A 26,636-nucleotide genomic window follows, 5' to 3' on the forward strand; every position below is an offset into this window, starting at 1 on the left:
TAATGTATGCATACCGAACTTGCTAATGAAGCCCGGGATTTGAATTTCCCGGGCTTCATTAGCATAAAGCCGGCGCCGCCATTTTTAAAAGCCGGCTAGTGCAAACCCCGTGCCGCGCGGCTACACGCGGCACGGACTAGATAGTTCGGATTAAGCGTACAGATCTCGTGGAACGAGGCGTACAGATAGTTCGGATTAGGAAGCCTAATCCGAACTATCTAGTCCGTGCCGCGTGTAGCCGCGCGGCACGGGGTTCGCACTAGCCGGCTTTTAAAAATGGCGGCGCCGGCTTTATGCTAATGAAGCCCGGGAAATTCAAATCCCGGGCTTCATTAGCAAGTTCGGTATGCATACATTACCCCCCTAGTTCGAACTAGGGGGGTAGTGTAGACATACCCTAAGGTCCCTCCCACAGTTTAACTCCCTCCCAGATCCCAACCCCAACCTCTGACCTGGCCCTGAGACCCACTCCTGCACCCTACGTTCCTAACTCCCAGAATCCAATTGCTATTACTGACCCCTAGCCCTGACCCAGCACCCTAACTTCTACCCAGACCCTGCATCCCCACCCCAATCTCCTTGCCTGATCCCCTTCCCACACTACAAATCCTTAGGCCCCAGCCTGGAGCCTCTCCTGAAAATCAAATGCCTCATCCTAAGCTTCATCCCAGAGCCCACTTCCCCAGGTGGAGTCCTCAACACCTCCTGCATTCACCCTCTTGACTCAACCCACAGTTCTCACCCACACTCTGAACCTCTCATTTTGACCCCATTCTGGTGACCCCACAAAATCTAGTAGCCCTTGGCCCTCAGAACAGTTAATCCGGCCCTGACTCCAACCAGGATCCCACAGAATCCAGACTGGTAGAAACGCATGTTGGTCTCATTCTTTCTTCTCCAACATCAGTCTATCACCTTTGTGATGAAGCAGAGATTGCATATGGTTTTGTAGTGTTGCACTTTTGAGTAGATTTTATTTTTTTACTTCATCTGTCTTCCATTGCTCGACAGAATGAAATAAGTCCTTTGTGTTTTAATAGAAATTAAGGTTAAAAATTAGAGCAATGAAGCAACTTAACATGCGTGTTTTATCTATGAGGATAAGAGTTGTCATCATGAAGCCAAACATTAGTTCATCTACTCTGCTACACTTCCTCTGCCACCAGAGAAAAGCCAGAAGCCAGAAACATAATGTACCTGCTCCCTTTTTGCAACATTATGGGCAGCAGGAAATTTCTTCCAAGCCACCAAAGTAATCTGTCAGTAGCTCAAAGTAAGAGATTTGAACTTGCTTATAATTGAAATCTGGTGTGCTTAAACCTCCTCCTTGCTTTGATTTAATAAAATCGGAGTGCATCAACATTCCATTCTCATGCCCCAATGACAGAAAAAAAATCTTCTCATTTACCTCATACTGTCCATTTTGTAAATCGATTGTGATAGTAACTCCATGGTCCAGATGTGCAGTGTTCATGAACAGAGATGAGATCCAGGAGGTCCCAATATCATTATCATTGATATAATACAGGGAATGGGCTTCAGGGTTTAGTCTCAGTACTCTGTCATTAGTTGTGTCTTCTGCACCATTCGGGATGCAATACCTCTGCACCAACGGGTGTACCCGGGGGTGACTACCTGGGCAGCGGCATTCTGTCTGGGTATGTAGGTGAGGCAATTCCCCAGAGAATACCTCTACAATGTCTCTGTCATAAAAAAAATAAATAAAAAAAATAAATAGGCACATGGATAAAAGGGAAAATGAATGAAATTATGTGCATGTATGGTTACAGTCTAAATTCTAGCCCTAACTTTAACCACCACTATCATAAATGATCACACTAAATATGATCAGAGCACCACCATTAATTGATTTCTTTTATGACATCATGCCTGACTCTGATCACTAATCTGAATACTGTCCTTAAAACTCATTTATAGCATTGACATAATGTCTATAGTACTTGAGTGTTAGCACCTGAATTTTCTAAAAAAACCCATCCAATTGTTCAAGATTTGCATCTTCAAATAACTATGGGTATGTCTACACTACCACCCTAGTTCGAACTAGGGTGGTTAATGTAGTCAATCGAAGTTGCAAATGAAGCCCGGGATTTAAATATCCTGGGCTTCATTTCCATCTTGCCGGGCGCCTCCATTTTTAAATCCCCGATAGTTCGGACTCCGGGCCCACGGCTACACGCGGCACGGAGTAGGTAGTTCGAATTAGGCTTTCTAATTAGAACTACCGTTACTCCTCGTGGAAGTAATGAAGCCCAGGCTTCATTTGCAACTTCGATTGACTACATTAACCACCCTAGTTCGAACTAGGGTGGTAGTGTAGACATACTCTATGAGTGCAGAAAAAAATGTTTATGGAGAATTTTGGCTTCAGCATCTTAAATATTGACTAACTCTATGTGCCTCTCCTCATGATTAGCCAACTAGGCTCTGACTTCAAAGGATACGGACTTCACTACATTCAGCCATACTTTTTTGGCAAATGAAATTAGGCCCTAGCTCTTAGGTACGTTACACAAAAGTTAAGGCATATAAAATTAGTGGATACTTTTAAATATCTGAGTATTTAATGACCTCATATGCCAACTATCTGTCATCTGAACAGGCAGTTAATTCTGGACATGATATTTTGTGCTCATTTGTTTGTGGCCATTACACCCACAAAATTGGATGATGGTTTAAGAATCTTTTAAAATCAAATTGGACTCAATTCATCCATTGTTTCTTTCATGGAAAAAATCAAGCATTTCCTTGAAAGAATATATAGCCAATGTGATTGTGACAGTGTAGGGATATGTCTGTAATGAATTATGAACTCTATTTTCTATTATGCCTTGCACCCGTGTCTATACTTGCCTAAAGGCAGCCTATTGCAAATGTATTTCCACATGGCTGATCTTCCAAAGTAAAATGACTGATACTTCCTTGTGGGACAATTACTGAGAAACCATCCAAATTACAATATAGGAGCCATCAACTTTGACTGTTTTCCAACTGTTGACTCACTCGCACGGAATAATGGACTTTCTACTGAGGGGTCTGCATGGTAGTGGAGCATACATAACTGAAGAATGGTTGAAAATTTGCCAGTGAAACACGTGGCAGAAACAGAGAACTCCTTCAGAGGTGAGTACTGCTCTGGACAAGGTGACTGATCATCACCACATGCAAGAAGGACTTTAAAGAGGGTTACATCAGGAGAGTCTTTTATATTAACAAACCTCAGACTCACAACAACCAGTGAGATCAGACGAGGGGATGGTGCTCTAAGGATTTTTGTTTTCAAAGATCTGTAACTCTGAGAGCTTAATCAGTAAAGTTTCTCTAGTTAGATATTTTTGCTAAACCTGCATTCCTTGTTTACCCACCATGTTGTCCTCAAATAAGTTAAATTAGAACCTCAGGCTATGTCAAGACTGCAGGATTCTTTCGAAAGAATCTTTTCTCGGAAGAGATCTTCTGAAAAAACTTCTTCCGAAAGAGCGTGCCACACACAAAAGCACATTGAAAAAGCGATCTGCTTTTGCAAAAGAGAGCATCCAGACTGATTGGATGCTCTCTCACGTAAAAGGCCACCCAGAACCACTCCAAGGCTTTAGGTCACCAGTTAATGCCGAGTGCTGGTGCCAGATCCTTGCAGAGACGTACGCTTAAAGGGACCCCCCCCCCTTCCCGTACAGCCATTTTTTTGCTTCTGCTGCATGCTTGCTACCTCTTCAGGGGACAGCAAAGCTTTAGCAGTGCCTGCTGTGGTTGCCCAGTTCTTTTTTGGATGCCACAGATTTTTCCTTTGAGCCATGGAGCCGGAGCTGCCCCGGGCATGCGATGGCCCTATATGGCCATACTGCAGTTTTTACAGAACTTTCTGCTAACTGCCTTCCTGATCTTGCATGAGCTGGACCTGGAGCTTCTTCTGGGGACCCTTTCCCTATGTGCAGCTGCTTCACTCTGGCAACCACACCCCACTGTGGAGAGGCATTTTTGTAGGCTCATCACGAGTTCAGACTGGTGGGACCGGATGGTTCTGGAGCAGTGGAATGACCAGCAGTGGCTCCAAAACTTCTGCATGCAGAAAGCCACCTTTTTGGATCTATGGGTATGTCTACACTACCCCCCTAGTTCGAACTAGGGGGGGTAATGTAGTCATACGGAGTTGCAAATGAAGACCGGGATTTGAATTTCCCAGGCTTCATTTGCATAAAGCCGGCCAGCGCCATTTTTAAATGCGGCACGGACTAGCTAGTTCGGATTAGGCTTCCTATCCGAACTAGCTGTACGCCTCGTGGAACCTAATCCAAACTAGCTAGTCCGTGCCACGTGTAGCCGCGTGGCATGGGGTCCAACCTAGCCGGCATTTAAAAATGGCACCGGCCGGCTTTATGCAAATGAAGCCCGGGAAATTAAAATCCCGGGCTTCATTTGCAACTCCGTATGACTACATTACCCCCCCTAGTTCGAACTAGGGGGGTAGTGTAGACATACCCTATGTGTCCTACTGGATAATGGGCAATCAGTTCAGCATGGGGAAGTCCACCATCGGTGCCCTCCTTATGGAGGTAAGACACTCTTGGGCTGCAGTCCCTGCAGGGGAGGGGGAGTGTTGCATAAGGGGGATCTTTGGGAAAGGGGGGGTGGGAGCTGTGGGGGATGAAGTGGAGGTGGGGAGGGAAGCCCCATCCCCAGGGGCTTGTGATGTCCTACCTTCACACAGCTCTGCTTCTGGGTGGGCAGCCTCATAGGAGGTGGCTCTTGGGGTGTTGGGGGGCAGGGAAGGGGAGCCGGGTGGGCATCTCCCAAAGGCTCAGGTACCCCCCTCTCTCATTCTCTCTTTTGTATGTTTCTTTGTCTCCTTCTGTAGGTTGTGAGGGCCGTCAACTCCATCTTGCTGTGAAGGGTCATCCATGACTGTGGCCGGATTTGCTGCTCTGGGGTTTCCAAACTGCGGGAGAGCCACTGATGGGACCCACACCCCGATCCAAGCACCAGAACACTGAGCAGCCCAGTACATTAATCAAAAGGGCTACTTTTCTATGGTGCTGCAGGCCCTGGTCAACCACCAGGGACAATTTAAAGAAATTTTTGCTGGGTGGTCGGGCAGGGCACACAATACCTGAGTGTTCAGAAACTCTAGCCTGTACCTCAAGCTGGAGGTGGGCACATTTTTCTTCCATCGTGAACTTGGCATTGAGGATGTGCAGATGCCACTGTGCATCGCCAGGGGTGCAGCTTACCCCTGATGCCATGGCTTATGAAGCTGTGCACTAGCTACCTGGATCCCAGCAGGAACCAATTCAATGCCCACTTGAACTGGGCCCGGATCCAGGTGGAGTGCGCCTTCAGCTGCCTCAAGGCACATTTCCGATGCCTGCTGACCCACGTGGATGTGGGGGAGCACAACATCCCCAAGGTGGTCATGGCATGTTGTGTCCTCCACAACATTGTGGCGAGGAAGGGGGAGGCCTTCCTCCTGGGATGGGGGGCAGACACTGGCCACAAGGGGCGAGCCTTCCTGCAGCCACGGACAGCTGCCATCCACAATGCCCATCAGTCCAAGGTGCACATCTGGAAGGCTCTGAGGGAAAGATTCTCTCAAGGACCCCAGTAACTCTCTCCAGTGCCTCCTCCATAGGGACCTTTGGCTTGTGGCCCAATCCCTTCCCCACCACAACCCCTCTCTTCGCCCTTTCCCTGACCTTTCAATAAACACACCTTTTAAATTTTCAAAAAAATGCAGTCTGTATTAATGAAACATTCTGAAAAGGTGAGCAGAGGGAGGGAGGCTCATAACTGGGAGGGAGAGGGGGGTTCATAATGGGGAGGGGGATGAGCAGCTCGATGTGTCACCTCCGGTGCGGGGACCTCGTCGGAGTTGCAGTCAGGCGGGTACTGAGAGCACAGAAGAGTGGATAGGAGCGGGGGCTGGAGCAAGCTCAGGGTTAGCAGGGAGACAGTGGGAAGGGCCATAAGCATCACTTGGGGAGGGGGCATGGACATCACCTGGGGAGGGAGCAGAGGCATATCGGGGGGGCAGGAAGATGGGGAGCATGGAGGGTGGGATGGTGGAAGCCAGGAGCAGCAGCATCAGGTGGGTGTGGGACATGACGGCACACATGGTGTCACACCACTGCATCAATTGGTTCCATGTGCTGTCCCACCACTCCATGTCTGCGCGGACCTTGTGTGCCAGGTTTTGGTGGATGTTGCACAGGATACCACTGTGCTGCTGCATAAGTTTTCCTTCCACCCTGGTGCACCTTCAGGTCCCCCAGGCTCTGGCAGGTGGTTGTGGTGATGTGGCTCTGCCCTCTGTCCTGGCTGGTCCAGCTGTGGAGAACACACAGAGGGAGAAGTGGTCAGTCATCCCTGCAGACACTGCCCCTGAGGCCATGCTCTCCTCTGTGAGCAGTGACCAACAGTCCATGGCCCAGAGATGGGGGATGTCCCAGGAACAAGATCATGTGTGGACTGCACAGTGGGCCATTCCTCACAGGCCATTCCTCAGAGTGCCCAGAGGAGCATGCTGCCTGCTTTTCCCCAGCCCCCACCCCTCCAGCCCATGGACAAGCAGCCAAGGGAAGTTTCCGGCCACAGTTGGATCCCCTCGTGGTTGGCAGAGGAGCCAGGACCAGCCCGGGCTTCCCCGGTGTCTGCATACACAGGTGGAGCTCTCAGAGCTGTCTACGGAAGCAGCTGCTGTCTCGCACGTGCAGGCATGCCAGTGTGGTAGGTGCGGCACTCCTCAGTCTGTGTGGGGTCATGCCTGAGCCCTTGTGGCTAGCCTGCTTCCAGCCGTGGTGGCCCCCCGGGGGCAGGATGTGTGTGGTCTCCCTTCAACCTGGCAGCAGGATCCCAGGCATGCTCAGGGGCTGCCTGCTGTGTCCACATGCTGCACGGTAACATTGCACGTGGTTGCATGTGCAGGGACCACAGCATGATGTCCAGCCTGAGCAGCCTGAGCAACACTTGCCCCCCCCCCCCCACGTTGTGCACCCACCTCCCACGCCCTGTGTGTGTGACAACGTGAGACCTCTCACCTAAAGATCCCTGCCAGGCATCCGAGAAGGTCTGGGAGATGTCTTGGCTCACAGGCACCGGCTCCAGGGAGAGGGTCACAGTGCCCATCTACTCCTCCTTCTCCTCTTCTGCCAGCTGGCCCTGGCCCTTCTTCTCCTCCTCTGCAGAGACCTCTGGCTGGGTGATCACGGGGGTCTCAAGTCCAGAGTCAATGAGGATGAGTGGGGAAGACGTTTCCCCACCCCCCAGTTTTGGTGGAGCTCCTTGTAATAGGGGCCAGAGTGGGGTCCTGCCCTTGAACATGAGCTGTGCTCTGTGTCCCGGACGTATCCCTGCCGGAGATCCTCCACTTTACTCTGATCCTGTTCCAAGGTCCGGGGTGGGTGTCTGCACTCCACGCTCCGCCAGGGACTCGCCCATCCAGCCATAAATGTCCGCATTGCAGCTCTTGGCCCAGGGATCCTGTAAGGTCTCCATTTCACCTCACAGTTCGAGGAGGGACAGGCTCTCCAGGCTACACCAGGACAGGGAGCACCTCTTGGTCCCCCTATGTGTGTCCTGGGACCCCCTGGGGCTGCTTCCTGCGAGAGCTAGAGCGGTTGCAGGAGGGCTTAAGCTGTGCCATTGTTATGCAGGCTTGTGGAAGGGAGAGCCGCGCAGTCAGGGTGCTGCTTCCAGGCTGGCTTTCTGCCACAAGGCTTGTCCAGGGTGCCTGCAGCTTTAAGAGGGGCCAGGAGACAGGAACTATAGAGTTGTGATTACTTTGTATGGAGTAGCCACCAGGGCACCTGTGCTATTCCCTGGAGGCCTCTTCTTTCAAAAAAAAAAAAAAAAAAGCCCCTCCTCCCCGTCCACACACACCTTTTCCCAAAAGAGCTCTTTTGGAAAAAGGCTTCTTTCTCATCACAAAAACCCCTCTGTTTTTTCAGTTTTCTTTCGGAAGAATGCAATTGCAGTGTGGACGTTCCTCAAGTTTTTCCAACAAAACTCTGTAGTGTAGACATGCCCTCAGAGTGCCCACAGCCCCAGGTGGAGTTCTGACAAGTGTATATAAACAATAGGTGGTGTTTGGAAAGTCACAGGCAGTGAGTTCAGGATCTAGATTGGTTGAGTGGTGCCACACACCCCAGAAAAGTATCTCGGAGCAGCAGTCTGAGCCTGGGACTGTAGAGCTCCAGAGACAAAAAAGAGCCTAGACTCTACTCTGACCCAGTTGTCTTGGGATTAAGTGAGATATAGCAATGGGGTCTGTTGCGTAAAAAAGCTTTCGCCTGAGCTTACTTGATTTTACTCATGCATTTTCTGAAAGTACACTAACTGTAAGGTCTAAGGATTTAAACTGCAACTCATTGTAATATTTGTCAAACCTTGTAACCTGCATTAATCTTTATAAAACTTTGTAATCTTTGTAACTCTCAGAAACTTACTGTAAACTGCAACTTTGTAACCTTTGTAACTCTCAGCCACCTTGCTTGTAACTTGCTCTAAACTGCATTCTACCCTGAGGGTATGTCTAGACTACGTGGCTCTGTCGACGGAGCCATGTAAAGTAGTTTACTCAGCATAGTCAAAGAAGCGGGGATTTAAATAATCCCCGCTTCATTAAAATAAAAATGGCTGATGCTCTGTGCCGACGATCAACTGATCTGGCACAGTGCAGCAATCTAGACATGGCACAGTTGACAAGGGAAGCTTTTGTAGATCGCTCCAGTATGCCTCATGAAACCCATATGCCTATGTAAGTGTGTGAGTGCCTGAGGGCAGGAATGAATGTGTGTGAATGAGTGAATGAATGGAGGGGAGTGTGCTTGTTTGTTTGTGTGTGTGTGAGAGAGATTGCTGGTCCCCCTTTAATTTAAATCCTCGCTGGCAGCTCTATGTTTGTAGTGCATACAGAGGAGTGCTAATTCCTCAAACAATAAACCCATGCTAGCGTAACCCTGGGTGGTCTCCAGTGGGAATTTTTTTGGGGTAACAGGGTCCAATCATGGAATCATAGAGCTGGAAGAGACCTCAAGAAGTCATCAAGTCCAGCCCCCTGCCCAAGGCAGGACCAATCCCAACTAAATCAACCTAGCCAGGACTTTATCAAGCCAAGACTTAAAAACCTCTAGGGATGGAGATTCCACCACCTCCCTAAGTAACCCATTGCAGTGCTTCACCACTCTCCGGGTATGTCTACACTAGCTCATTAATTCGAACTAGGTAAGCAAATCAGGTAACCGGAGTTGCAAATGAAGCCCGGGATTTAAATATCCTGGGCTTTATTTGCATGTTCCTGGGCGGGCACCATTTTTAAATCCCCCTTAGTTCGAATGAACTGCCTGCGGCTACACGCGGCAGTTTAAAGTTAATCTGAACTAAGTCCTTAGTTCAGATTAACTTTTACTCCTCTTGGAATGAGGACTTAGTTTGGAATAACTTTAAACTGCTGTGTGTAGCCGCAGGCAGTTCATTCGAACCAAGGGGCATTTAAAAATGGCGGCCGGACGGGAACATGCAAATAAAGCCCAGGATATTTAAATCCCGGGCTTCATTTGCAACTCCGGTTGCCTGATTTGACTACTTAGCTCAAATTAACGAGCTAGTATAGACATACCCTCCTAGCGAAATAGTTTTTTCCTAATATCCAACCTAGACCTCCTCCACTGTAACTTGAGGCCATTGATCCTTGTTCTGCCATCCGTCACTACTGTGAACAGCCTTTCTCTGTCCTCTTTGGAACCTCTCTTCAGGAAGTTGAAGGCTGCTATCAAATCCCGCTTCACTCTTCTCTTCTGCAGACTAAACAAACCCAAATCCCTCAGCCTCTCCTCATAGGTCATGTGTTCCAGCCCCCTAATCATTTTGGTCGCCCTCTGCTGGACCCTCTGCAATGCGTCCACATCATTTCTATAGTTGGGGGCCTAGAACTGGACACAATATTTCAGATGTGGCCTCACCAGAGCTGAGTAAAGGGGAATAATCCCTTCTATGGATCTGCTGGCAATGCTCCTCCAAATGCAACCTAATATGCAATTAGCCTTCTTGGCTACAAGGACACACTGTTGACTCATATCCAGCTTCTCATCCACTCTAATGCCCTGGTCCTTTTCTGCAGAACTGCTACTTAGCCAGTCGGTCCCCAGCTTGTAACAATGCTTGGGATTCTTCTGTCCCAAGTGCAGGACTATACACTTGTCCTTGTTGAACCTCGTCAGATTTCTTTTGGCCCAGTCCAGATCAATCCGGACCCTATCCCTGCCCTTCAGTGTATCTACCTCTCCCTCTAGCTTAGTGTCATCTGTGAGCTTGGTAACTCACCACAAGCTTGGTAAGTGTATGGTGGGTACTGGGTCAGGTTGCAACAGTGTCAACATATAAATGAGATGAATATCACAGTATGGCTAACTAGCATTAGAAGTTACCATATACATTGAAAAAAACGTATGAAAAGCACAATAGATATTTAACATTCCACCCATGGACTAATCATTAAACAGGCTTTGAGGTGCGAACAGTCCCACTGAATCCATGCCCAGTAAATTATGAAACAAAAGTAATTTTTTAAGGAGACTATCAAACAGTCCACTATTTTGGGAACCAATTTTACCTTTATGTATTCTTCCCCCCTCTCATCATACTCCTAATATGAGAAAAATAGCGGTGGGGAGGGAGGGAGAGAGGAGTGTTTTGTTTTACCTGTTTGTAAGTGCCACTTGGTACAATCGAAAATCTTGCATTCTTCCCACAAATTGCTCTAAACCTATGAAAATATATTATAAATAATAGTCTAATTACATCATCCAGTAGGCAACTCTGCACTGCAGGAAAGCATCTTTATCAGCATATAGTGGTTTCTCTTGCACAGTTACCTCCCCTGAGTGAAACATTCTTGGTTATGGACAAAAGCATAGAGGGCAGTGACTTAATTTTTTGATAAAAAGAATGATTTATAATAACTTTATAAGAACATTTTGTACCTATCTCTTTTCTGATTAGAGAGGTGGCACAAGGACTGGCTCATTAGACAGAAGTAATGAGCCAGTCTATGTGCCACCTCTAATTAGAGAAGAGATACAGTAGGTACAACTGTACCTATTAATTTATAAAATAAAGATAAAAGGTATTTAAAATATTCCTTTCCTTTATACAGTCATTAGATTAATAGCATTCAAAAGTTAGAATGGCAACAGAAGACTTTTCTAGACATTTTAAGAGTTTTAAAAAGTAGTATGTAAAATGACTTGGCTTAGTTGCTCAGTAACAAAATAACTCTGTTTAAGATAGACATACTTTAATTTGCAACTAACTCCTAAATATAAGTATGTTCTGGATCAGTAGTACCTTTTTGTCAATAGAACCAGTTCATCATCATACCAAAATGAAGAGATCCACAAACTAACAGCTCTGGATTTTGCGCTGCATTGTTCATTCAATAATGTAGAATATGGTCTAATTCTGTGTGTAGACTGATGTAGAGCTCTATAAATCACAATGTAGTCTGAAAGGAGGAACTGGTAGCAGCAGTAAATTATTATCTATGTGAACCAGCAGTTGATGAAGGCTGAAGGACCTCACATTTTGCAAGTGGCTTTCACAGCAGAAGAATATTAGTTACCAGGAAACTTGAGTTCTCTTCCTGGTTCAGAAAAGTAAGGTTGTCTAGTGACTACAAAAAGTCCAGCTAAGTACACAGATTTGACATAGTGATTGTGAAATGCAGAACTTACCACTGAAACTTTGCCCAATTCGCAATGCACCCTCAGCAGCAGGGTCTGCAATTGGTCCACCAAGTATTCTTGAATCAAAAGCAGTGTTGTCATCCTCTAACCCATCCACAAAAAAACTAATTTTGGTGTGGTGAACCTACAACGATACATATAAAGAGTAAAATAAAGGTTCATTACAAATAATCATTTTAAATTTTGTACTAATTTCATCTATTATTGATTAACCATTTCAAACTAAGAAAGGCAGCTTTTTATTTTCTTTGTGTATTTAAATCCCCTAGTCCATTTTCTGTATTTACTAACTGAGCTTCCCACTAGTCATTCTAGTATCCCAGGCTTGGCAACAAAAATGTCAGCTATATGCACGAGAAAAGTATCATAATGGTCAAACCAAAAAAAGCTACATTTAATTAATATTAAGGGGACTGTTTTGGACTAATTCTCAATCAAGGAAATGCAGAAACAAGGTTATCACTCTATTCCCAATTTCACTTGAATGCCTAGTTATTTCCTCATTTTAAGATCGGATCTCCATACACCATAATTCTATTCATATTTTTTTCTTCATGGGGATGACATTTCAATGCATCTTTCTCAGAGTGCTTAGGATAGCCTTCCTTCACTGTGCAGCAATGTAATTACAATAATAGTTATTACTTTCCATATTACATCCAAGGATCTTAACACACTTTACAAATATTAACTAATTATGGGTATGTCCACACTACAGCACTAATTCGAACTAACTTAATTCGAATTAGTTAATTCGAACTAAGCTAATTCGAACTAGTGCATCTAGACCTAAAAAATAGTTCAAATTAGCATTTTGCTAATTCGAACTAGCATGTCCACATTGAGTGGACCCTGAACTGAGGTTAAGGATGGCCGGAAGAAGTGCTGGCAGGGTATCAGGTTAGGACTTAGAGCATGGAGCTGCTGTCTCAGGCTAGCCAAGGGCTGTACTTAAAGGGACCCGACCCCCACCCTGGACAGACAGTTCTCAGGGGTTCCCCGTTCGCATGTCTAAATCAATGAGGGACAGCAAAGCAGTCCTGGCTTGGAGTGCCCTGAATGCCCACACTCAGCACATCACAGCACTTAGCCATCAGCCTGGCTGCACTTGCCGCAGGCTACCATCCGGGGAGGGGGGGTTAATTGGGGGCCTGCAGGAGAGCTTCCACCCCGAGGAGCCTGCAGAGCAGCCCCAATCCTCCCCATCGGGGGCTCGTACCCCATTCCTCCCTCACCTCCTTCCACTTACCCCTTCCTAGGCCCCCTTCCTGATGTACAAAATAAAGGTCACATGTGTTCAAAAACAGAAACTCTCTTTATTTAAAAAAACTCGGGGTGGGGGGGATTAACCTCTGGGGAGAATGGGAAAAGGAGGTGGGAGAGGGGAAGAGAGAGGGTGGGAGAGGGGAGGGCAACTAAAATGATCAGGGGTTTGGAACAGGCCCCATATGAAGAGAGGCTAAAGAGACTGGGATTTTTCAGCTTAGAAAAGAGGAGACTGAGGGGGGATATGATAGAGGTCTATAAAAACATGAGTGGTGTGGAGAGGGTGCATAAGAAAAGTTCTTCATGAGTTCCCATAATAGAAGGACTAGAAGACACCAAATGAAATGAATGGGTAGCAGGCTTCAAACTAATAACAGAAAGTTCTTCTTCACAAAGCAAATAGTCAACCTGTGGAACTCCTTGCTGCAGGAGGAAGTGAAGGCTAGAACTAGAACAGAGTGTAAAGAGAAGTGAGATAAAGTTATGGAGGTTGGGTCCATGGCGTGGTATTAGCCAGGGGGTAGAAATGGTGTCCCTGGCCTCTGTTTGTGGAAGGCTGGAGATGGATGGCACGAGACAAATGGCTTGGTCATTGTCTTCGGTCCATCCCCTCCAGGGTACCTACTGTTGGCTGCTGTTGACAGACAGGCTACTGGGCTAGATAGACCTTTGGTCTGACCCAGTACGGCCATTCTAAGCTCAGGGCTCAGGGTCGGGGGTCTCAGTGGACCACCTTGATTTTCATGCAAACCTGCTCCTGGGTGGCCAGGCTGGCAGCTATCCTGCCCTAGACGGCCACTTTCCTGTGCCTAGTGCGGAGGTCGTGGATGAGGTCCACAATGTCTGTACTAGACCAGGTGGACGCCCGCCTCTTACGGACCTGGGCAAGCTCCCGGGAGCCGCCAGCCTGGTCCCGGGAAGAGGCGGAGGGCTGAGTGGCAGCGGGTGGCTGGCTCAAGCCATGCCAGGTGCAGGGTCTGCTGGCTGGGTGCTGGCAGGCTTGCACCTGGCACGGGCACCGTAGCCAGACCGTGCCCCTTTAAGGGCTCCAGGGCCGGGAGGGGGGCATACGAGTTTCCCTGGTGGTGCCCAGAATGGCCACCAGGGAAAGCTGGGGAGGGCTAGCATCCCACTAGTTCGAATTAAGGGGCTACACAGCCCTTAATTCGAACTAGTTAATTCGAACTAGGAGTTAGTCCTCGTAGAATGAGGTTTACCTAGTTCGAATTAAGCGCTCCGCTAGTAAGGTTCGCGTGTGTAGCACCTATCAAAGTTAATTCGAACTAACATTTGTTAGTTTGAATTAACTTTTTCGTGTAGACATACCCTATGTTACACACTTGTAATATAAGTATCATCCTCCTTTTAGAGATGGGTAAACAGAGGCTCAGTCAATTTAAATGACTAGCCAATGGCCAAAGTACAAGGCAGTGGGACCGGTGGGATACAGATTTCAAGAGCCTTTTTGTGCTAACCAGGAGAAAACCCTGAACTTAAAATTACGAGGTTTTTAAAAAATGAGTATCATCTACAATTTAAAGTAAACAGAAGTTGCATGGTTGTTTTAGGGTTTTATGACACAAAGAATAGGTCTGATAAGATTACAAGAGCACATTGTGTTCCTATTTAGGCATTTATAGGTATCAATCCCAGCCCTAAGCCAGAACCTGGTACACAGTTTAAAAAGTTAACCCTATTGATAAATGAAGCAATGCAAGCAATTCCCTTTAATTTATAGATCTGAGTGAATAATTTGGAACAAATACTTTACTAGATTAATTTAGCCTTCTTTTCCTATTCACAGACTATCTATAAGAAGATCACAAATTCCTCAACCATGTAACTTTTGCCTTTTACTTCAAAGACTAATCACAAAAGGGTATATCTATACTGCACATTTATTTCAAAATAAACTATTTTGGAATTTATTTTCTGAAATAACTTATTTCAAAATGACGCGTCTACACACAAAAAGCACATCGAAATAGTGCTTAGCTATTTCGAAATAGAGCGTCCACACTGATTGGACACTGAATCACATTTAAAGCCACCCGGAAGCACTCCAGGCAGGACATCAGGTCAGCAGTTCCTTCCTGGAAATGCTGCCTGAGACTTTCTGAGACGCGTGCTTCAAGGGACCTACCCCCCGCCCTCTCCCGAAAAACCGTTTCTCAGGTTCTTCTTCTGCTTGCCTACCTCTCTGAGGGAAAGCAAAGCATTTTCATTAGTGGTTTTGTTGCCCTGTTGGACACTACAGCACTCCCAGATATGGAGCTGGAGCTGCCTCTGGGCATGCGATGGCCCCTGTCTGTCATGCTGAAGTTTCTGCAGCAGTTTCTTCAGGCTGCTTTCCTGGCCCTGCAGCAATGCAACCCCCAGTTTATTGAGGAGACCCTCACCATCTGTCTGGGAGTGCAGCTGTTCCAGTTGCACTCCACTGTGCACCATCACTTCTGGCAGCCGGACATCAGTTCCACCTGGTGGGACCAGCTTGTTATAGAGCAGTGAGACAATCATCAGTGGCTCCAGAATTTCTGCATGAGGAAGGAGACCTTTCTGGAGCTGTGTGCCTGGCTCACCCCAGCCTTCAGGTGACAGGATACCCCGATGCAACTCGCCATCCCTCTGGAGAAGTGGGTTACCATTGCTATTTGGAAGCTCTATCGGGAACCAGTTCAGTGTGGGGAAGTCTACCATTGGGGCCCTCATCATGTTGGTATGGTGCTCTCAGGCTAGAGTCTGGGGAGGGGAGAGGTGAAGTGCTGGAATGGGGAACCCTAAGAAAGGACAGGGTTAGGAGTGGGGGGAGCCCCCTTCCCCGGGTGTTTCTCCAGCCCCGCCCTCACACAAACGTGCCAGGGGATGGACTGCGTAGGGGTTGCTCCTGGGGTGGGGGAGGGAAGGGACCTCCAAAGGGCTCTGGCACCTCTGTGATTCTCTGTCTGTTTGTCTGTCTCCTTCTACAGATGGTGTGGGCCATCAACACCATTCTGCTGCACAGAGTCATCCAGCTTGGTGACATGGATCCCATCATCACTGGCTTTGCTACCATGGGCTTCCCCAACTGCAGGGGGGCGGGAGGGACTGTTGTCCACATCCCCATCCAGGCTCCCAACCACTGGGCATCCGTCTACATAAACCATAAGGGCTACTTCTCCATGGGTCTGCAGGCCCTTGCTGACCACTGCAGCCAGTTCAGCAACATCTTCATTTGGTGGTCGGGGAAGGTGCATGACACCCGTGTGTTCCACAATTTCAGTCTATTCCACAAGATGGAGGCTGCCACTTTCTTCCCTGGGCTCATGGTCAGGGATGTGGACATGCCATTGTGTGTTGTGGGGGACATGGCCTACCCTCTCATACCATAGCTCATGAAGCCCTACACTGGCCACCGGGACCCCAGCAAGGAACACTTTAATGCCAGGCTGGGCAGGGCCCACATGCTAGTGGAGTATGCATTCGGGTGTCTCAAGGCCCATTTCTGATGCCTCCTCACCTGCCTGGATGTAGGGAAGTGGAACATCCCCCAAGTGGTGGCCGTGTGTTGTTCTCCACAACATACGTGAGAGGAAGGGAGAGGTGTTCCTCCCTGGGTGGGGACAGAGAACAGTTGTGTGGGCAGGGCCTTTCAACAGCTGTGCACAGCTGCCATCAGGCAGGCCCATCAGATAGGGCTGTGCATCCAGGAGGCCCTGAGGCAGAATTTCTCACAAGGATCCCAGTGACACTGTCCCCGGGGTCTCCCCACTAGGAGCCTGTGCCTTGCCCCTTCTCTGCCTTTCCTCCACACCCTTCCATTCCCCGCTCCACTCCTCTCTCCTGCAGAGACAATAAAACAAACTGCTTGTTTTTAAAAAAATGAACTCTTTGGTTATTTATTCGGGGTAGAAGTAACTGGAGAGAGAACAGAGAAAGAACCTGGGAGAGGAGAGGGACAGGAGGGGGGATGAGAACCTTGGACGGGAGAGAGGGAGTTGAAAGGGAGAGGCGGGGAGAGGAAAGGCTCAGGGCTGGGAGTGGGATTGGTGCCTGGTTCCACCACCTCGTGTTCAGGGACTTCAGGAAACACAGAGAGGCATGGGGAGACTAGGGAGAGAAGCAGGAGGGGGGGCACTGGAGCAGGGTCTGGCATGGGAGGAGTGGCAGGGTGAGGCATGGGCATAGGGGCAGGAGCTGGCATAGGAGGAGGGGCAGGTGCTGGGGCTGGGCAGAAGCGGCACCAGGAGCAGAAGCTGGCTCTGGGTGGGCAAGGAGAGACTGCACAGTCATGCACGTGGTGTAGCCCTGCTGCAGCAACTCCGTCCAGATCTCTCTCTGCCACTTCATGTCCTCCCAGAGCCTCTGATCCATCATCTCATGCAGGCCCAGAGCACGGCGACATGCTCCCACAGCAGATCCTCCTGCGTCCTCCAGCACCTGTGGCTCCCCTCGATGTTGGGTGGCTGCCTCGGGTGGTGTTGCCCATCCCCCTGTCATGTCTGGTCCAGGTAGGGAGAATAAAGAGAGCTGGTCAGTCATCCCTGGAGACACTGTCCCTGAAGCCACACCTTCATCTGTGAGCCGAGATCGACAGTTCTCGGGTAAGATGAAGGTGATGTCCTGGGAGCAGGGCCATGTGTGGCCTGGACAGCAGGCCCTTTCTTTGGGTACGTCTACACTGCATCCCTAGTTCGAACTAGGGATGCAAATGGAGACAACCGAAGTAGTTAATGAAGCGGGGATTTAAATATCCCGCGCTCCATTAACATGATCTCGCCGGCGCGATAGTTCGAATCACAGCTGATTCGAACCAGGAAGTGCGCGCCGGGACGCGTTAGGTCGGACTAAAGCCCTTAGTCCGAACTAATGTTACTCCTCAAAAAATTTTTTGAGGAGTAACATTAGTTCGGACTAAGGGCTTTAGTCCGACTTAACGCGTCCCGGCGCGCACTTCCTGGTTCGAATCAGCTGTGATTCGAACTATCGCGCCGGCGAGATCATGTTAATGGAGCGCGGGATATTTAAATCCCCGCTTCATTAACTACTTCGGTTGTCTCCATTTGCATCCCTAGTTCGAACTAGGGATGCAGTGTAGACGTACCCTTAGAGAGGCCCAGACATCCCCAGAGGAGCAGGCTCCCCTCCACATACTGGGGACAAACAGGCATGGGAAGTTGCCAGCCACCCTGGGATCCAGTTGGAAGGACAGGGAGCGGGGGGCCTTGGGCTGGCTGAGCTTGCGTCGGTGCTGCGCACACCCCGGACCCAGCAAATAGTAGCATTGCAAGGGGAGAGGACTTGTATCCCTGGCTGCAGGGGAAGAAGGGGTGTAGGTGTGGGGAAGGGGCTCCACTGCCCCCCAGGATGCAGTGAATAGCACACACAGCTGTCCCTGGCAGCACTGTCCATGGGAGCAGGTGCTCCCTTGAGCATGCAGGCATGACCGTGTGCCATGTGCAGCACTCCCGAGTCTGTGTGGCCATGTCCCCAGCCTCCTTCTAGTCGTGGCTTGTGGTGGGAGAGTGTCCCACCTGGGTGTCTGAAGTGTGGCCAGCCTCCCCAGACCCTGTGAGCAGGAGCCCAGGGGTGCTCAGATGTAGCCTTCTGGGGCTGTGTGGTGCAGACGGATGCTGCACGTGCATCCATGTGCATGGACTGCAGTGTGATCCCCAAGTTGAGAAGGGAAGAGCGTGCCTTAGCCCCTTGCCACCCGCTACCTTCACCCTGTCTGTGTGAGGTAACTAAGGTCACTCACCTGATGTTCCCTCCCCAGCCTCGGAGGATGCCTGGGTCATATTTGGGCCATGGAGTACTGGCTCCAGTGTCACTGAGGTCATGGTGCTGGCCTCATCGGGGTTCTCCTCCTTCTCTCCTTCTTCCGCATCACCAGCTCTGGCCCCTGGGTGGGTAACGACGGGAGTCTTGAGCTCCGAGTTAACCACCAGGAGTAGGGAAGGGGCTCCACTGCCCCCAGGATGCAGTGCAGGTCTTGGTAATGGGGCAGGAGTGGGGTTCTGCCCCAGAATGGGAGCTGAGCTCCGTTGTCCTGGCATAGGCCTGGTGGTGCTCCTTAACTTTCATCCGGCCGGGGCTGCTCCTGGGTCCAGATATGGCCCTTGGTGGCAGGGCCGGCCTGAGCCATTTTGGTGCCCCGGGTCCCGGACAGGCGGCGCTGTCCTGGGCACCCGCCCCCAGGGCGCATGGGCCCACCTCCAGGGCACGTGGGCCCACCCCCGGGTGCATGGCGCATGCGTGAGCCTGCCCCCGGGATGCGCGGGCGGGTGCATGTGCTGCCTGGCTACTGCTACTGGCATGCAGCCCGGGGCCACCCGGGCGGGCCGTGCCTGGCTGTGCAGGGCCCCGCAGCTGCGGGGGGAAGGGCACTGCGGGGGTTAAAGCTGGGTGCGCGGCACCTGATGGCAGCTATAAGGGGCACCACGCACCCCTTACAGCTGCCATGAGGCGCCCCCCATCGGTTGGCACCCCGGGCAGCTGCCTGGCTCGCCCACCCCTTAGTCCGGCCCAGCTTGGTGGCCAGGCTATTGGCCATGTAGCCATAGATATCTGCATTGCTCCATCTGAAGTGGAGATACTGGAGATTTTCCTCCTTGTGCCACACATCAATGAGGGTTAGGATCTCTGCCCCAGACAAGGATGGTGCCCGCCTCTTTCAGCACCTGGCAAGCTCCTGGGAGCCATCAGACTGCTCCCTGGGAGCAGGGGAGGGCTTTTGGGGGCTCAAGGCCAGTCATGATTACCCAAGGACATGCTGTGGCAGCTGTGGTGTGGCTGGAGGCTGTCAGGGCCAGCTTCCTGCCACAAGCCCGGTTCCCTGTGGCTGCAATTTTAAGGGCTGCAGGAGAAGAGGAACGATAGAGTCCTAATGAGTATGGACGGAGTGGTGAGCAGTGCACCTGTGGGATTTCCTGAAGGCCCCTTATTTCCAAATAAGTCCAGCTGCCGCATCCACACACACCCTATTCCCAAATAGCTATTTCAAAATGGGCACTATCCCTTGTGGAATGAGGTTACAGATTTCAGAATAAGCCATCGATTATTTCAAAATTATTTGGAAATAATGGAACTGCTGTGCAGACGCTCGCTTTGTTATTTCAAAATAATGCTAGTTATCTTGAAATAATGGTGCCATGTAGATGCACCCAGTTTGCTAATAGCATACAACATTCAACATTCAGAATTCAAGCTGTGTGGCTTAATTGCAACTGGTGATGTGTCTTAGGCTATGTCTAGACTGCAAGCCTCTTTCGAAAGAGGCTCTTTCGAAAGATACTTTCAAAAGAGCCTCTTTCGAAAGAGAGCGTCTAGACTGCACGTTGAACTTTCGAAAAAGCGGCTTGCTTTTTTGAAAGAAAGCATCCAGTGAGTCTGGATGCTCTCTTTCGAAGAAGCCCTATTTACATTGAAGAACGCCTTATTTCGAAAGAGGAACTTTCGAAGGAAGGCGTTCTTCCTCGTGAAATGAGGTTTACCGCCATCGAAAGAAAAGCCGCGTTCTTTCGATTTAATTTCGAAAGAACGCGGCTTGAGTCTGGACGCAGGTGAGGTTTTTTCGAAAAAAGGCTACTTTTTTCGAAAAAACCCCTGAGTCTGGACACAGCCTTAGAGTCTTGCATTCTTTTTTTTTCCTGAGCCACACAAAATTTTACCAAGTCTTCGTTCCTAGAAAAGTGAGAATTTTGTCAGATTTAGAAGCAGAGTGCAGAGTTTAAATTTAATTCTCTTACCACTTTCATAAAAAGCGATTGTGCATGAATAAAGATACACACACAGATAAATATTTACAACAATGATTGGGCTCCCAATAATGTAAAGGATATGACCACTAATCTCCCTTGCTAAATAGTCTCTGTGCCTGAAAGCCGGCAAAGTGTTTGGGGAAAATTAGTCCTCTTGATTGTATCAAATAGTAGCCTATAAAATATACCATAACATAAAGTATAACAAATGCATGCATTGACTGGACTTCTGCCATTACCATAGTGATTTTAAATGAAGCGTATGAACATGACTGTGGGGACTCAACAAGAATATGGGTCAGACCCTTGTTTGGATCACTTCCTGATCTTCATTAGCGTACAAGTAACACAAAATTAGCAAGAATTCAGAGTATAACTCTGGGTATTTGCTGTCAACTTTATGGAACTCTAAAATTTCGTCTGAAAAATATGGAGATGCACACATGGGAAAAGAAACCACATACCAGTTTCACTGCCTTTTACCCATATTTCCCTAAAATGTTCAAACTTGCCTCGATAGCTCACTGCATTAATAAATACTATGAATAAACTTCTATTATTGAAACACCTTCTTGTTAAGGTATGAGAGAGATTTATTCGCAAGAACGGTCCAATCAGGAATTATCTGATTTTAACTATATTTCATTTATGAGACTTTTATTTCAAATGATGATTTGGAGAGAGTCAGATTTTGAAATGTTATTTTGTTGTTGCCAGATTATGGAATGTTATTTCCATTTTGAAGAAACAGGTAATCATGAACTTAAATGGAAGCCTGGTGAATCATCTCTACTGATAGAGGATAAGAGAAGCTAGAGTGCTCTAGCCTGCCTTGATATCCACTCTAATCAAATCAAATAGGGCTAGTATAATTGCATCCCTAGGAACAAGGGGTGTGTGAGGACAAACAAAAGGCTTATGAGTAATTTGGAGCAAAAGGAAGGCGAGACCCTGAAAAATTCATTGAAAATCAGAGAACGGGCATTCAGAATGCTATTCCACCAACAAAGCCTTTCAAATTCTGACCAAGATAAACAGCTACAGTTATCTATAAATCTGAGCTTGAGTGATTATCATTGGTGCTTCAGGCACTATGATTCTATTAGTATTTTAAGTAAGAAAATATAAAATGAATAGAAATTTGATTTTATGGAGAAAATTTGTTTCTCTTAGATTATACTTTTAAATTATACTTTAAAATACATATGCTGAGTTTAATTATTGTTATTTCCAGATGCACTCAATATTTCCCAAATTTAGATACAAGGATTTATTGCCTTTCCACTGAAAAAAAATCTGAAGGTTATCATCATAATTACTAGGCATCAAGATTTGTCACAAAGTTCTCGCTTATGGGTTTCCCCACTTTAAACACGTCACTTTCATTTTAAGTTAGGTTTCTGTGTTGACACATCGCTGACCCAAATGCAGGAAGATCTTATTTAATTTTAATACAAAGCCTTCAACAGCCCATATCCTGAATGTGAGAGTCTCCAAGTGTATATTTGTGTCCTGGTTGAATTGCGGGGAGGGGGAGAGTGGGATTTGCATCACATTTTTTACAGCCTTTTACTGTCATTTGGTGTATGACTGTTATCATTATAAAAGATACAGGCTTTTCTACTTTGTTATTTGTAGCATTATCTCATGTTTTACAACATCTTTGCACAACATGCAGGCACATGAAATATAACTAGTGAAAAGTTCTCAGTGGTATTAATGCATAAAAAAGAATGTGGTTCCATCTCTACTGTCTTTACCCAGCCAAAAGCTGATGAACAGCCAATTTTCCTTTATCACATTAGCACAGCCATGAGGGAAACACATTTGTTCTAGTCAGCTACACTAAAGATACTATTACCAATCTAACATATACATGTTTTATATCAGCAGTATTCTCAGAGTATGAGAGAGCCAACAATATATTAACACTAGCATGACAGTTTATTTAAGAAAAGAAAATTGTCTCTGTAGAGGGACAGAACTTAGAAATGTATGGCTAAAGCTCAGTGTCACCGGTCTAATAAAGGTAATAATTCTTAAGCTTTCTTTATAGCAGGTAACACTCCTGTGGCAGCTCTGTCATATCATTCAAATAAAAATGTTGTCTTTTTACAAGTTTAAGTGCACCTTTATTTTGAGTCAGATATGAAGCGTGTTTTTGATTTTCTGTTTTCACTGTATTAACGTCTGTACTTAGGGGTGAGTGGGCCAGTTCTCAACTCTATCAGCTCAGTACAAATTTTCTATCTTAATCCTTACAGGACCCTTATAGGTCTCACCTTTATTTTGTACTGAGTAATACCTTTCTCTATAGGTACTGCTATAGGAAATCAGTGGGACTATTGGCAGAATTGAACCTTAAATGATTAGATGTTCTATATAGTAAAAATAGATGATTAATGCCATCTCAATCTCTCTCCAGCTTTCCCACTCCCCCATCCGCAACCTCTTTATATTAAATAGGATTTAGAATAGTTGGGTTTAATATAGTACATTCCCAAAGTAGCCCTAAGCACTTTACAGTGCTGAACTGGATAGCAGTAATGCAGTGAGTGTGTACAGCTAAGGCAGCAGTCATTATGCATTTGGCAGTAGCTCAATATGATGATCCTTCTCCTGGTTATTAAAGGGGGGATGAATATCTGACAAAGGAGAAAACTGTAGGAGGGGAACCATGTGTGGGATAAAATATCTCAGCAACTCTCCATTGCAGGAGGAAGGGAACTTCTCCAAGTTTGGTGTCAATGGAAACTAAGCTAAAGAAGAAGAAGAAATGTTGGCACTGAATAGATTATTTGATTAAAGTGCCTTGCCCAGGAGTATTAAATCACATAAAAAACTGTTCAAATAAACTATCTATTTTTGCTGTCAGATAGACGGACAACAACAGGGGTTTTCCCCTATTCTCCTATCTATAAAGTTCTATGTGACCTTTAATTTCCCCCAAGAGAGTAGAAAAAGATGAAGAGATGAGCTAAGTATGGCCTTGTGGTTTTACAGAGCACAGGATCAGAAGCCTAGACTGCCATAATTTTAATCCCAGTTCTGACTCTGTCCCAATCTGTCAAATATTCACTGAAGCACTTTACAAATAGGTTATAAGGAATAGTTACTTAGGTACATCTACCCTGCAACACTATTTTGAAATAACTAGCGCTATTCCAAAATTATTTAGTCCATGTCTACAGAGCAGGCAGTTATTTCGAAATAGAGTCAAAATACTGTCAAGCTGGAGGACTTCTTACTCCGACCCCTGTAAACCTTATTGAGCGAGGAGTAAGGGAAGTTGGAGGAAGAGTGCTCTATTTTGAAATAAGTGCTGTGTAGACACTCCCTATTTTGAAATAAGCCCTGCTGTGTAGATGCACCCTCCCTAGATTCATCTTGAAATTGTGCTGGCTTGATACAGAGCCTGATACAAAGAAAAAAAATCAGTCAAAAATCCACTTAGCAGAAAGCTATGGAGATGCAAGATCCCCATAACCTCTCCTTTGGTGGAGTGTCTGCTGTCACCCAGCACAGCCTCAACAGTGGGCTGTCCAGTGAGATGATAGCTAAGCATCCACCTTGTGCCCTAGCTGTGATTAAAATTGATCTCTGCAGCCAGAAAGCCCTAGAAAACAGGAAGAAGTATGGTCACCTACCCTCCCTGGGGTAAATCCCCCATTGGGGTAGTGCATCAAGCTGGTTCAAAGAAGTAGAGTTTGCACTTCCCCGTGCATGAAGTTACACTGTCCCACAATTCATAAAATGAGGTGACGAGAATAAATGCTGAATATCTCATTTGAGGGTTTGGTCCAGAGATTGCAATGCTGAGGGAACTTCAAAAGATTAGAGTACTGTACACATACAATATGTCATATGTACCATACCATGTTTTTATATATGTATGCAAAACTTCCTGCCATTCAAAATGTCATTATTAATTATATAAAGCAAAATGATTGAACTACTTCTACAAGAGGCCGGGCATTGTATTTTTGTTCTCCTCCAAAAAGAAAATTTTATCTCTAACTAAATCTGTTTAGAAACTGGTTTACTTAAATTAGAGTATGTCTCTTGTGTGACCACTCTTAGTTTGGTTTAGTTAAATCAGTACAGTTTTCATGTGTCAGCAAGGCCATATAGCAGAAATAAATCTCTGTCTTAAGCTCCCCACTGAACCCAACCATGAAATATCCTGATAAAATCTGAATATGGTTGGGGGAAAGGGTGGAGAAGAGAGGAAGAGGAGAGAAGCCTTTAGATTCCATCAAATAAAAAAAATCTATATTATCTGTATTGCTGTAGAGCATAGGTAATCCAGTCATATGCCAGGACCCCATTCTGCAAGCAACTGTACAAACGCAGATGACTTCAAATGCACCTGATACCTGGCCTCAAAGCAAAGCACAGAGCCATTATGAACAATAGGTGTTCACATTTTCTCTACATTTCAGACATAATTTGGGAGCTGGGGGCATGTGGAGAGAGTCTCCCAATTAATTTAGTTCACCTGTTAAATAATTATCAATTACACTTTAAAAGTTCCTCAGGACTATCAATATTATTAATAAAAAAGTGCACTTATGCACGTTCCAAGGACTTCAAAGCACTTTACAATAGTAATTAACTGAGTCATTCAACACACTTGAGAGTTAGAAAAATATAGCTATACTGTACTCATGTATCAGATGGGAAACTGAGGCATATGGCTGTTTAGGGCCAAATTCTCGTCTTGGTTATGCTGATGAGTCTTGAAGTCCATTGAAGTAAGTGGAATTACTCTGGATTTAAACTGGTGTAAGTGAAAGTGGAATTTTTCTCTGCTCAAGGTCACACAGGTAATTAGTGTTAATCATGACTCCCCACTATCAATTTTAAATCTCTAGACAATATTCCCTTTCAACTGTTCCTTACCTAGTAATTTTGTATGTTTTTTCTAATGGATATTTCTAGTATATGGACTTTTTCTCCCCACCTCCTTCAGATATATTGTGTACACTGTACAAATCAGAAGCTCTCCCAAAAAGCCCAGTATAAAGGAATGGACAGCTGCATATCAAGACATTTTTTCCAAGGTAATAAAACAAATTAAGGGTATGTCAAAAATGACAGGCCTATGGCTTCCTGAAACACTTTTAATAGAGAAAACAAATTAGCAGTGGGCACTGCTGACAACAGATGAAGGAAGAAATAATAGATGGAGGAGCAAATTAAAGATGTTGCTCCAACAGTGTAAACTCAAATATAATTTTGTTCACCTTCAGAATTTTGAAATACATTACTTTTGCCTCATGTAGGAAGACAGCATATTTTCCCATGAGGGGTTGGTTCTCTCTTCTGATACACAGGCTCACACCATCCCAGCTTCTGAGCCCATGCATAATAGTTAACGCTAAATAGACACACTTAGGGTATGTCTACACTAGCCCCTTAAATCGATCCAGGGAGGCTAATGAGAGTGACCTAAATTACAAATGAAGCGTGGGATATTTAAATATCCCGCGCTCGATTTATATGTTCCCGGCCGGTCGCCGTTTTAGAAATTGACTCGCCTGAAGTAACTGCCCGCGTCTACATGCAGCAGTGAAATGGGAGTCCGAAATAAAGCCCTAACTCGAATTAGCTGGTATTCCTCCTGCAATGAGGTTTACCAGCTAATTTGAGTTAGGGCTTTATTTCAGAATCCCGTTTCACTGCTGCATGTAGACGCAGGCAGTTACTTCAGGCTAGTCAATTTCTAAACTGGCGACCGGCTGGGAACATGCAAATCAAGTGCGCTTGATTTGATTTAAATCCCGTGCTTCATTTGCAATTTCAGTCGCCCTCATTAGCCTCCCTAGATCGATCTGGGGGCTAGTGTAGACATACCCTAATAGACATTACCACATAA

General features: G+C 46.7%; 1 protein-coding gene across 1 annotated transcript in view; it reads right to left on the minus strand.

The window, feature by feature from the left end:
- The window catches only part of LOC142828021 (usherin-like), a 176,890-nt gene that overhangs the window by 109,757 nt on the left and 40,497 nt on the right, over window positions 1-26,636 (minus strand). Inside the window, exons 3-5 of the mRNA XM_075925196.2 lie at window positions 11,745-11,880; window positions 10,714-10,777; window positions 1,409-1,703 (exon numbers count right to left, since the gene is read on the minus strand). Coding sequence (XP_075781311.2) covers window positions 1,409-1,703; window positions 10,714-10,777; window positions 11,745-11,880 — 495 coding nt within the window. The remainder of the gene's footprint in view (window positions 1-1,408; window positions 1,704-10,713; window positions 10,778-11,744; window positions 11,881-26,636) is intronic.

The sequence above is a fragment of the Pelodiscus sinensis genome, chromosome 3 (assembly GCF_052426305.1).
Source record: "Pelodiscus sinensis isolate ZL-2025 chromosome 3, ASM5242630v1, whole genome shotgun sequence".
Lineage (NCBI taxonomy): Eukaryota > Metazoa > Chordata > Testudines > Trionychidae > Pelodiscus > Pelodiscus sinensis.